This window comes from Corapipo altera, unplaced genomic scaffold, assembly GCF_003945725.1.
Source record: "Corapipo altera isolate COAL_440 unplaced genomic scaffold, ASM394572v1 0, whole genome shotgun sequence".
Classification (NCBI taxonomy): Eukaryota; Metazoa; Chordata; class Aves; order Passeriformes; family Pipridae; genus Corapipo; species Corapipo altera.
In genome coordinates, this window is record NW_020884872.1 from 13,869,923 (window position 1) to 13,883,253 (window position 13,331).

The 13,331-nt window shown below is 39.3% G+C and overlaps 1 protein-coding gene across 2 annotated transcripts in view; it reads right to left on the reverse strand.

The window, feature by feature from the left end:
- Window positions 1–7,302: 7,302 nt before the first annotated feature.
- SMS (spermine synthase) overlaps window positions 7,303–13,331 on the reverse strand; it is a 46,767-nt gene continuing 40,738 nt past the window's right edge. For both annotated transcript variants that reach the window (XM_027637349.1, XM_027637360.1), the window contains exons 10-11: window positions 11,389–11,504; window positions 7,303–10,101 (exon numbers count right to left, since the gene is read on the reverse strand). In XM_027637349.1, coding sequence (XP_027493150.1) covers window positions 10,059–10,101; window positions 11,389–11,504 — 159 coding nt within the window. In that variant the 3' untranslated portion in view covers window positions 7,303–10,058. The remainder of the gene's footprint in view (window positions 10,102–11,388; window positions 11,505–13,331) is intronic.

Consider the following 13,331-nt stretch of genomic DNA (forward strand, 5'->3'; position numbering starts at 1 on the left):
CTTGATGAGAATTGTAGTGTGTCAGGGGCATCAGAGAGACCAGGATCCCAGGCTGTAGCCAGCCAGGATGTGATCATATAGCCCAGGCTATTGATTATTTTAAATAAAAGACCGCCATTTCTCACAGATCTTACATCACCTAGAGCCTAAGACCTGCTCAGACCTTACACAGGCCTTTCCTAACTTTCTGTGGTTCCAAGTCTTTCTCTGGAAAAGCAGTCTCAGAAAATGCAGTGCCATGTTCCTGCTTTTCTCCAAGGTGCTGACCATTGCGGAAATCAATTCATTCCCTTCGCAGTCACCACTCACACCTTTCAGAGCACCAGAACAGGTTATCAAGAATGATGCAAACACAGTTCATTTCACTCTGGGTCAATCAGATAAACTCACACTCCTGTCCAGGCTTTCATACTGTGATGCCATGACTACATTTTCTTAGGGCATTGCAGCCTTTGCCTTTGCAAAACATGCTCTTAAGAGGAATCGTGTTTTTTCAACCTCATTCAATAAAAAAAATTTATTGCTTGCTGTTTTTATTTTAACTATGCATTTTTCTTCCCTATATCTGGGCATAAAAGCAACTATAAAGCACTATTTTAAGTCAAATAAAATACTGAATGAAAAGCATCCACTGTTGCATGACTCTGGAAGCACTATAAAACATTTAAAACTACTCAAATGTATTTTGATCAGCATGACATTAAACATAGTTTAGCATGTCTGAAATTCAGATGTATTTGAGTATCATTTGTTCACAACTGAATGCTCAAGAAAGGCCAAATTTCTGCTGTTCACTGGAAAAATGATTCACTCACTGCCACCAGACAGCCAAGCAGGTCCTGGAAAGCCAGGTCACAAACATGATCCAGACCTAGCCCACGTTGTTCTGTTCTCCCAAATAATGTTCAGTACAAAGAAATACTTTTAGCAGATGAAGAAAGTCACTGTGGCCCACACAGCTACTTGCAGCTGTAGCTCACCGAGCAGGCACTTACCTTTGTAATAACACGACAGCACTTCTGCTCACACATCTAAAGGTACATTGTTGACTTTGCTTGTAGGAAAAATAAAATTAAATAATGGGTCTTGCATTTCTTTCTTTTTAAAGAACAGAGCAACGTAGATCAACAGCCAGGAAGTTCACGCTGCAGGAAATGGGTGCTGTCCACACATTCTTTAAAACAAACTCCTCAGTAAGAAAATGTATCTAAAACGTGAGTAGCATTATCGTCTTTTTAACCTAACCTCAGAAAACAGAACAAAATCAGTCAATATAACTGAAATTAACTGGGAGAGTTAAATTACTAACATAAACAAAAGTTTATTTAAAAATTTTGAAGGTATGAATGGCAACAAGTGATTGAAAAACAACACATACCCTCACAAAGCTACATGCAGAGTACTGACAGATAAAGCTCTTAATTCCCTCTAGATCAAAATGACATGTGGTTTCTGCTGGTCACCATTTATCAGCTCCAAAAAGTTCAAACTATTGAAACTTCCGGATGACTGAAATCATAATATCACAGAATATCTCTAGGTGGAAGGGACCTAGAGTTATTCAGCACACAGGATTAGAGAAAGACAAGAAAAAAAAGGGTTATTTTCTTAACAATTCCTCCCTACGTTTCTAAAGCAGGTATAAACCATGATGCTATGCAGCCTTTAAACATTTTTCTCATATCCCACACCTGGCCTGACTTGCTCCCCCACCCCATCACCAGTTCCCATGCCTGCACACCGCTCAGGTCTGCCAGCAGAACTGCTTGTCTAGCAACATGAACCAGACAGGTTAATTTTAAACACAGATTACTTTTTCACCCATTGATGTCAGCAGCATAGCTGAAGTGACACCAGTTCCTCGTATCCCTTTAATATCTCTGCTTACTTGTTTTTCATGTGACTGGTTTGCCACATGGCCATGGGAGAGCTCACTGCAACTTTCACAGCAGAGGAGCTAATGCAGGGTGAGGACAAAGAGGTGGGAGTGCAGAGATGTCTGGGACCATTCACATGACATAGCTACTGGAATAAATGTCTTGACAGTAATCCCTTTGCATAAGCTGTAGTGTTGAGGGAACTGGGTTGAATAGATTTTAGAAAAAACTCCAGTTGAGAAAGTCTGAAGTATTTTTGATCTCCGACAAGTTATAGCTAATTAAATTTTCATACATCTTTGCATATTCATGTGCATTTGCAGCACTTCTAGAAATAGAAGTTTAGAGAGACAGAGAACAAGGGGGACTATACCTTCTAGTCTCAGCAAACCTAAAGGTTAGGTCTGTTTTTGAGCAAGTTCTTACAATAGTTCTAGCATAAACTGTTCTAGCATGACCCATGTACTAAAGACACACATTACAACAGAAAGGCTTCAGAAGTAGTTTGACTCTTTAGATTCAGCTCAAGAAAACAACTTATCTTTTTGTTCCAGAAGTTCCAAAAGATGTCAATATCTTCATGCCTCCAGGCTAGGCAGTCAGCAGCTTAAAAACAGTTTGGACTCCTCAGTTTTAATGAGGCTGTCTTGCCTTACTTACCTTGACGATCACCAAATTCCTCTCTTGTTTGTTTTCTGAGTTAACTTATACCTAAACTATTACCTTTTTTTTTTTTTTTTAAAAAAAAAAAAAAAAAAAAGGCAAAATACGTTCCAGGGAGGCATTCCTGCAGCTTGCATATGGTCCTCCAGAAGAATCCAGGTGATCTGTGTTCACTGCCTCATGGACCCACTACCAGCAGGGAATCCACAAACAGTCTGTGGACTGCAGACTTCCCTTGTGGTGAGAATAGAGGTCTACTCACAGCCACCAGTCTGATTTTTGTCCCTCTCCCTGTCCTGCAGCTCTGTCTCCTGCGTCTGGCACTTCGAGAAGGGAAGCTCTGGGCAAGCACTCCACCTCACATCTGAGTTGGCCTAATACATCCAGTGCTCCTGGACTGCTCTCTCCTTACTGCCCAGGTGCAAACAGTACCCACAGCAAAAGGGCCCAACTGTGTGCACACAGGGCAGGATAGACATTCGACATCATTCCCATTCTACATCTTGATGGCTTTGGATTGTACTCAGAAGCAAGCTCTCCACATCTCAGATAGGGTCTGGGCTCCACACTGGCTGTAAGGCACCTCTACGTTAAGGCAATTTGATTTTTGTCAGAACTGGTATAGATCATTGGGGGAGCTGGAATGTGACACTATCATGTAATGTTTTGCACTATTAGACATGCAAGTGACAGCCTGGACAATTTTGATGCAAAAGTCCATGTATGTGATAGGATCTAAGTGGTTTGGACTGCAGTCCACCACCTGCTAGCCCCATATCCCTTGCACCATAAGGTTGGGTCAGCCCTCTGCTTCTGAGGTACCTTCAGCATCACAGCTCACACCCCAGTGTCTGGGACAATAAAAACCATAATGAATGCATAATCAAAACACAGTGTGCCACGTATGTGTTAATATAATCAAGTCTCCAGGATATGTCTATGTATAAATGCATTAACAACCAAAGGACGTCTAAGAAAAATTTCCATCCTACAGCCCTCCTGGAGAGGTCATGGATGCCCCAGGCCTATCATCATTTAAGAGGCATTTGGGCAATGCCCTGTAACAACATGCTTTAACTTTTGACCACTCTGAAGTGGTCACGAAGTTGGACTAGATGTTCCTTTTAAGTCTCTTCCAGCTGAGATATTCCATTCCATTCATCATTTACCAGCAACCAAGAGAGACTTGGGGAAAATTGGTTGAATTTGTTGCCAATTAAAAATGCTGGGAAGTGTGCAACAAAGAGAAAAGTGAAAACACCCCTCACACCCCAAGCTTTTCTTCCTGGGCTCAATTTCAATCCTCCTGATTCCTTGCCCCTCCCTCGAGGGGCACAGCACACCAAGGACTACGCTTAGTCAACACCACCAGCTTCTCTCTGCTGCTCCATCTTCCTCACAATTTTCCCCCCTCCAGCATGGGATCCCTCCCAAGGGTGACAGTCCTTCAGGATAAACCTGCTGCCACAGGGGCTCCAGTTTCTTCACGAAATATCCATGGGTTCCAGTGTGGGGTCCTGTGGACAGCAGTGTGGATCCCTGCTCTGGTACAGTCCCCTCCAGGGGCTGCAGGGAAATGCCTGCTACATTTGAGTCCTGCCCAAGGGCAGCAGGGAAATCTCTCCTCTGGTACCCAGAGCACATTTTCCCCTCCTCTCACCTTGCTGGTCACAGGGTTGCTCCTCACATTTCTTTACACACTCCACAATGCAGCATTTTGCCTCTTCTCACCCAGGCACTCCTGCAGCTCCACCACTGCCAAGCCTGGACACCTGGGCCAAAGGTACCCATTTACCTGTGTCAAGAGTGACCTTCTCAGCCCCTTCTCAGAGGAGACCTTATTGCCTTATTGCTCTCTACGACCACCTAAAAGGAGGTTGTAGTGAGGTGGAGGTCACTCTCTTCTCCCAGGTAACAAGCATTAGGACTAGAGGAAATGGCCTCACTTTGTGCCATGGGAGGTTTAGTTGGGATACTAAGAAAAAATTTCTTCACTGAAAGGGTTGTTAAGCACTGGAACAGGCAGCCCAAAGAAGCGGCTGAATCATCATCCCCGGAGTAGATGTGGCACATGGGGACAGGGTTTAGTGTTGGCAGTGTTAGGATAATGGTTGGACTTGATTATCTTAATGATTCTATTAAGTGCATCTCAACTATAACTTCGGGCACATGGCTGTCTGCAAACCAGTGGACAGAAATTTCAAGCAGATATATTCCCCTTCCCTAGTATTAAACTGTTATATTTTATATATATGGTAAGAACCTTGTAATACTAGTAGAAACACTTTACTTCAAGACACAGGTAAAAACTTCTAACAGTATTCTATCCTTTCTAAAACCAGAAGTCAAGGTATGTTCCTATAATTATTCTGTCAGTCTTCACTGGGATTTGAAACAATGAACTGTCAAAAATTTGTTTCCTGAAAAAAACCTGTCATCCCTCCACCCCAAATAACTAACTAGAGGTTATAAAACATCACTGAAAACACCTAAGTGCTACAAGCAATGTCCCAGTGTGAAGCTTAAAAGCAGAATTTGGACAAAGCATGGAGTAAAATAAAGTAATTTTTAAAAGCAAAACCATCAGTTTTGACAATAAACTAAAGTTAAATGGAGAGGTGTTGGATGACATTAGCAGCTACCAGAACAAAAGGCTTCACATGGCTGTATAGTCTCATGTTTGTTATTCTCATCTACTAAAACTATTGTTTTATTCCATTGGTGCTTTTATGTCTATACAAAGAACAGTTGCACAAAGGTGTTTCCATTATACATCAGTAAAATACTTTTGTCTTTGGGTTTTCCAAGGTAGATCATACTAACAGTGCTGTACAGGCAGTATGGCACACTGCGCTGTGCATTCATAACCGAGGTCATGGAACATCCTCTCAAGTAACACACAGTGAAGTTGTCATGGCACTTCGAAGTCAGATGGCTGTAGCAGTGCTTTTTGTTATTATTATTTTCATTCATTTTCCAGTTCTGATCAGATTTTCCAGATCCATGAGCTGAAGACAGCAGAGATGCCGCTGGGGTGCTTCTGCCTTCCACCCTTCCATGCTCAGAACGACAACTCACAACCATTAAATCCCACAGCTGCCTTTCCTTTGGGCTTCATGAAGTTTGTATTTATTTGCACAGGGAATCGGTCTACCCTTAAACATTCCTTAATCTGAAGTTTCCTTTTGGTCATCATTTAGCTTCCAGCAGCTAAGTTCTTTACCTCCTGAAATACTTAGAAGCCATTTTGCAATCATTACTCACTTAAAAAAAACAAACAACGAAACGAATCCAAACATTTCCAATCTCTCCTCCTTCTCCATCCGGTACCTTCAAAGGGCAAGGGGGCAGAGTGACTGGCACTCCTTTTTTTGTATGTCCAGATGTGTTCCCCAAATCCCCACACCACATCCATTGTGCTGTCCCGTTTCTGGTTACTCCTCCTGGCTCATTCCCCCAGTTCCTTTCCATCTTAATAGCTCTTAGCCCTGCATCCCTTCTTCCCTTGACACTGCACAGGAGTTCTCATCACTTCCAATTATGAAGTGCATTTCACACTCCTTTCTACCTTCTTCATTTCTGTCTCTGAAGTTCACTGAAATGTATGACCACTGTATAAACTTCTTCACATCCTTCCAGTTCCCATTTGACACTTCTCACTCCTTGCTTCCTAAAGCAATCCACATTTCAAAAAGGTACTTCTAAGTTGCTCAATGCTATTAATCATTCTTGCACTTGCTTACTTTGCTACTTCTCTCACTTGCTCCTTCAGCATTTCTAATGACTCCAACTACTCTTTTCTCTGTGGGCAAGGTGTCAGCTTCCTCCTATTACCCACAGGCAACATCATCTGCAGTCTCCTATTCCTAAATTAAAATAAGAAATAGAGTTCTCTTCCTCTCACTTGTCCCTTTGCCTTGTTCCCTCCAGCAAGCTGTCAACACCTCAAATTCTCAAACAGCGAAAATAAAATAGCAAGAGGTATCCATGTTCCATGTCGTGCATGTAGGTGCCCCAAAATTACTCTTTATCCTGCCCTCAGAGCCTGTGAGACTTTTTTCCCCTCAAAAAGTTAAGCCTTCCCCCTTCTTTTTCCCAACTACCAAGCCTTCTGCTATCACTGTACCTAATGCAGATGTAAATACTTCTCCTTTGCAGATAGTTGGAACTAACGTAAATCTACATTTTTTAGAAGTCACGTTCTTTCATTCTCTGACATTACTCTGGGGTGTGATTCAGAAAGATTAATAACTTCTTCCATGTGCCCATCCTGTTTATGCCCTTCTCCCTCTTCCTCAAACTTCTGTGCCAAAGCTTCTATCACTCTCCATGTCTTACTGACTTCTCCCAAGCCTGTCTTTTCTCTGTCACACGAGTCACACTGCCGCCCAAAGCCAACTTGCCACTTTAGCAGAAAAACTAAAACTTACACTTACAAACCTCCAAATTCCTATCTACAGCACTCCACAGAAAATTAATGCTTCCTAGGCAAATATCACTGAAGCCTGAAGTGATTCTCTCCACTGCAAGTATCAGTGTGCCCCTCCATACTAGAGAGTATCTTATCTGAGCATTTATTATACGAAAAATCACTGAATGTATTAATCTGAGACAGAAAAGATACTCAGTAAAAAGACCATGAAGTATCTTCATGTTTATCATGTGAAAAGGAAAAAAGAGGTACAATGTTAAGCATCATACCCATCAATTCCGTCGTTTTAACACTGAATCCACAGTGGATTTAACAATTCAAACACACAAGTAATAACAGCGTACCTTTATTTTAACATGTGCACTGCATTGATGTAGTACATACAATGCCAGCAGTCTTCTCCTTGCACAAACTACTATCAATCAAACTTCTAGGTGGAAGCAGCATTTAGTGCAAAGAATAATTAAGAAACCTCTAATGTTAACCATATCTTGGGAACTGTTTGCATACATAGTGCAGCAATCCCAGCTATTTCCCAACTGGCCTTAAACATGGAAAACCCATCAGCTATAGCAGTTTGCATTTGAAAATTCTAATACAGACTTGTTTTTCTTTTAAAAAAATCTACACTACAGCAACAAATAAATAAGGACCGACAGTGTGTATATATTTGCTCAAAATCAATTCAGCAACTTAAAAAAATATAATGTTCAGTGTTTGCTGAATTGCTTTATACTGCATCTATCACTTCAAAAAAACTACATTTAAAAAAAGTTTAAAGAATAAAAATAATCCCTCCAACTCTCTTTTTTTTTTTTTTAATTTAATCAGTTGAAAAGAAAAAGTTTGCAACCACTGCTGGCTCTCACCTACTAATATGCGATTCAGGTCCCCTGGTCAATCTGGGAATCATTAGAGAACATCCCTGCACACCCAAGAGCTCTCTGTGCTCAGGCAGCCCTGAGCAGTGATGCTAAAGGGAAGTACAAGCCTTGGTACAGCAAACAGATCAAGTCATCTTCCAGTTCACAAGTTTCCTTGCTAAAAAACAAGCCACCCCCACTTGTTGTGACTGATTTGTACATCTGTCAGGCTCACCTGGGAACACAGATGCTGTAGGCTCTGTCCCAGTGAGTGCCTGTGTGCTTAATTTCACCTACATGAGTAATCACACTAAGAATCAATGGAGATATTCATGCTTGTAAACTTATGGATACACCTATCTGTTTACAGGACATCTGCATTCATTTGCAGCTATACAATATACTGACTGCAGTCCTGTATCATAAATGAAGGGTCTCTACTAGGTTACAGGTAATACTATAAAGGTATTTTCTGGGATGCATACAACAGAGCTAAAACCCTCAGGGAAATGCACTTTTCTCCTTTTTAGAGGGAAGCTCTCCTCTTTGGGAATATTTAGGGATGCATAAGCTGTAGGCCATGGAAGAACTATGCCCCATGTATATTGGAGAATTAACTGCAATAATTTAAAACAGCAAGACTGAAGAATGTTTCTATGGGCACTCCCAACTGAAAATATTTTAACAATTACACACCAATTATAGACCAAACAAAGAACAAATTTTTGCAAGTTTTCTGGTATCAATCTGGAATTCTACAGAGTCTACTTGGATTCCATGAACAGTTTATATATGTGGGATGCAATAAAATTTTTCTTTATGTATGGTTTAAGAATACAGATTAAGGACAGCTTTTTTTTTTTTTTGTATTCATTAACAGTATCTTGGGAGGGCAAATCAACTCTCTCCAATAAAACTAAGAAAATGCTGATACTAGGTATTGAATGGAGAAAAAAAATCATTATTTTTCAGGATTAGAGTGTTTAGGGAAATAGTGCACTTTTTATTCTATCCTGGAAAAATACAGAAATGCACAGAATGGTTATATCCTTCCTATCTATTTTCAAGTGGGATTTTTAAACACTGAAAGAAATGTTTTAGTCAATACATAGCAAATTCTTACAAAAATATAACTTTAGACAACATGAGAAACTGCTTAAGAAAAATGCTTTGTCTTTCAGAGGAACTACAATGCAGTCTTAGCTTCCACTGATTTTTATACTGAAAATGAATCTAATTCAGCAAGAGCCTCACACAACATGGTCAATCTGTGGCAATACAACCAGGACTTCCCCTACTGAAGCCTCAAAACATTCAATACAGGGGCACAGGAAGATGGGTCACATCCACATTTCTTCACCCTCTAAAGCAACCTTCGCTTCCCGTAAGGCTGGGGAGAGTATGCCCACAAGAACCTCACTGCACTCAATTTCTTGCCTTGTGGTGGGACGGAAAACCAGCTTTGATCCTCATGCTTAAACAGTTCAAAGTGCCTCTATAACCCACTGTTAAATCCATATCAGAATCCAAATAATCAAGATGGCAGCAGTCAAAGAATTCCAGGAGGTGAAAGGTCAAAAGATTCTTCTCCCGCAGCACAGATTATGATGAATGAAACCAGAGTAAATAAACAAAATTTTTAAGACTGGCTTTCTTCCCTTTGCAATACAGGATTTGGGGTATTCTCTTAGAAGATTTTTTCTTTTTAATTATGCCCTTCTCTATATGGAAGCACTGCATTGTTCATTAAAAAAAATAACCAAAAACCAAAACCAAACAAAAACCCTCTCCAACCTTGAAAAGCACCACAGGTGAAAAATCTGTTGGAAAAACAAAAACAAACTCCATGGACCACCCTTCAGGGATGAAATGCTAAAGATGTCTTTTTTAATCAATCAGTTTGTGAAGATCTACAAAAAAATAAAAAGGATCACATTCTAAAGGTTCAGTGCAGTCAGCAGCTATATAGTTTTGCTGCTTATTCATCTTTAAGTTGACTTTCAAAAATAACACCCTAGCTCGTCAAAATATACATTTTCCATTTGCTTTTAAATTAAAATAATAATAAAAAAACATTTAAAGAATTCACAATCAATAGCATGACTAAGTTTCAGGATCATCTACAGCATATAATTTAAAGGTTCAAGATGCCAATATGCAGCATGTGGTAGGCCTATACGCTCCATGCAGCACGTACATTTAGGATAATCTCAATCTTGATGTTCAGGTGTTAGTTTGCTTCTTCCAAATAGTGTAGAACACCCATCTGGAGAAAATAAGTAGTTAAGGGAAAAAGAAAAAAAAGTCAAAGTTTGTAGTGCACAGTTAAAATGGAAATAGTTCTTTTTACTTAATATTTCAATTCTGAAAACCTCTGGCACATCACAGAGTAGGTAAAACACTCAAAACTGAACTCTCCCTGGATTCTCTTTTTGACCAGCAGTTCAAGGATGCCTACTTCAAGGCATGTTGCTTTAAGGCCTGGCAGTTGTAAAGACAAAAATAACCTGTTTTTCTGAAGCTGTAAGGGCAGGTATCTCTATATCCTCCTTCATGCTCTTTTGTCTTGAAAATGTAAGGTCAGATTTGAGTTTCACAGGAAAGCTGACAATAATGAGAAACAGGAGGAGCTTGTTATAGTCAGTAAGGAGTCCAGAGCAGCAGGCTCCAGCACTAAACAGTACTGAGAGCCAGAGAAGGGAGGCAAAATGAACACACAGAAGAAAGGCTGGGACAGTATCACATGCTTAATGTATTATGAATACGCAGACTCCTGGAAGGATGCCTCCTGTCAAGAGAGACAACCACAGCAGGCATTACCCTTCAGAAACATTTCTGCGGCGATCACACAATAGCAGTAAACACTCAAGTCAAATGCAGCCAGCAGATCAAAATGTACCACTTGAGCTAATGGCTTGAAGTTTAAACTTTTAGCTTGCCTGCCACTCACAAACTGAAGAAATTCTGAAGGACTACTTTTAGGAATGACATGTTGCAAGAAATATGTATACCCCGCCACTTGGAATATTTTTTTCAGTAACACTAATTAGTAATGATTGTTAGGAATCACTATCCTCCCCCCTTTCCAGCCTTAAAAATCATGTCTCAGCTGTATGTTCAAGAATAGAACTATCAGCCAATATTTAAAGATCTGGATCATAGTCATCTCTATGAAGACTCTTATTTTCGTAAAAGAAAAAAGAAAGGAAGAAGATATAGCCTTATCTGAACTCCCTGGCAGCATTACCTTTATCATAAAGTTTATTCTACATCACATAAACTTGGAAACACTCAAAAACATTAAGCAAAACACAGCCTGATCTTGAAAGGTGCTGATCATTTCCCCAGCTGTGAATTTATGGCACCTTTAGAAAACAATTCCTGCAATTACCCTCAAAATAAAACTGCAGTAGTTCATTTGCTATGAAAAAACATTAATAGTGGTTTTAAACTAGAAGTCCTTCTTGTGCTTGAGTTCATTACCTCCAAGCAATCTAGACTTGCTTGATTTATTAATACACAGTCTCTGGTTTCTTTCACTCTTTAAGGATACAATTCCATGTAGGAGGGAACGCACACTGTTTCTTTTGAGAACTCCACAGGACAATAAAGCCTGCTAAGCTGTTCTTCATACAGAGTCAAGGCATCAGTCAGATTTATACAGTTTCCCTGAAAAAAAAAAAAAAGAAAAGTCCCAGTCAAAATCAAAGCAAAATTTCAGCTGAATATATACATTTTGACATTACTGCAAGGCTCCCACATACTTCAGAACCAGATACATGCTGTTCTTAATATTTAATATTTACGAAGCAAATACTGAACAGCTTGTCTTCATTCTGCCTACAGCAAACAATAATTTGTATCTTTTCAAGAAAGAGAAAGTATGGGGAGATTATCTATATCCTCATTAGCAGAAGCAACCCTTATATTAGGGCTTTCAGTTAAAACAGACCACCATGTGGTGTTTACCTATAACATCTACTCAGTAATCATTTTCTTTATGATTGCTTAAGTATATTAGTAAACAGTATTACAACATCCAGATTTTCTCAGTTATTTAACATTGCCTAGATCTTACAATGTTTAAATGCACTATTAAAAAAAACACAGCCTATTCATTTTAAACACAGCAATATAACAAAATAGATCAGATTATATAGAAGTTCTCGCCTGGCTTCGGGGTACATTGTCTTAAGTTTCTGCATATTGTGCTCCTGAAAAGGAAGTGATTCTTATGATACTTTTTTTTCCACTTAGATCCATGACTTAATTCATCTACGCATATTAGTATTTTCTGAACAAAATAAAAATCAATGTTTTGACAATTTTCTTCTTACAGTGGAACTATGAAATACCAAGTACAAACACATCTCAAGGATTATAAAGCGTGAGGAATTTAAGAACAAAAAAACCCAAACAAATGAAAAACCCACACCCAAAACAACTCCTAATTGCAAGCACTACCTTGCCCAAGTTAAGTATTATTATCAAGCAGAAGTAACTGCAGCATATACGTGGGATGCCCATATAGAGAAAACTCTAGTTAGAAGAGTGAACTTTCCATATCTATAATGGGTTTGAAGATTCAGTGGTAACAGTGAGCTCACAGAACAGCAGATTGAATAAACACCAACCACCCAAAGCAATAAAAGTTGTGTAAGTTGAATAAATACAAAAACTTTATCAAATTTCTTGCCTCTCTTACCTATATAACTGAGTAGACTAGTAAATACTTTATGATCTTAAATACAATGATCTTAAGAGTGCGGCCAATGCAAGTTATTTGGATACTAATTTAAAACCAAGCAAAGTTGAATGTGGTCACCACTGCATGGTCTACAAACTACTCAGCTTTTGTTTTCCACTTCTAGTCGAGGAACGTTTACCACAGAAGATAAAAAGGAGAACAAAACCTTCATGCTAATGAATACACAATAATCTTGTCCCTTCCTGCTCTTCAATAACGTGTGTAACCTGCACCTGAGCGTAAAAGAACGCAGATGGTTCAATTAAAAAAAGAGCTAAATCTAATAAAAAACTCTAGCTCCCTTACAGTCACAGTTTATTCAATGTTTTAAGACCTCTAACTTGAAACAAAGGTCAAGTTCTATGGGACCCCAGGAACCAAAGACTTATTTAATGCTTCCAAAATGTCTGCACTACTTATGTTTCACACATGTAATTCTCTGCTAGCACACTATGAAACTTTTAAAACCAAGAGAACAGTCTTTAAGAAAGACTCATTTTCTGTTTCCTGCTTTTTGGTGCTCTCAGATTTTTAAAAACAGCCTTAAAATAATTACACACACACAGATGTGTGTAAGGAAGAAAGTGAGGAACTAAAATGAGTTTGACCAGCATATACTATGTGCACTCTTTAAAACAACGGTTAACAGGCAGAGGCCAAAAAAGCAGAGATCTTATTTGAAATCAGTATGTCTAAACAGCTCCATCTACACTGCTTTTTCCTTGTAACAACATCAGATGATAACAAGA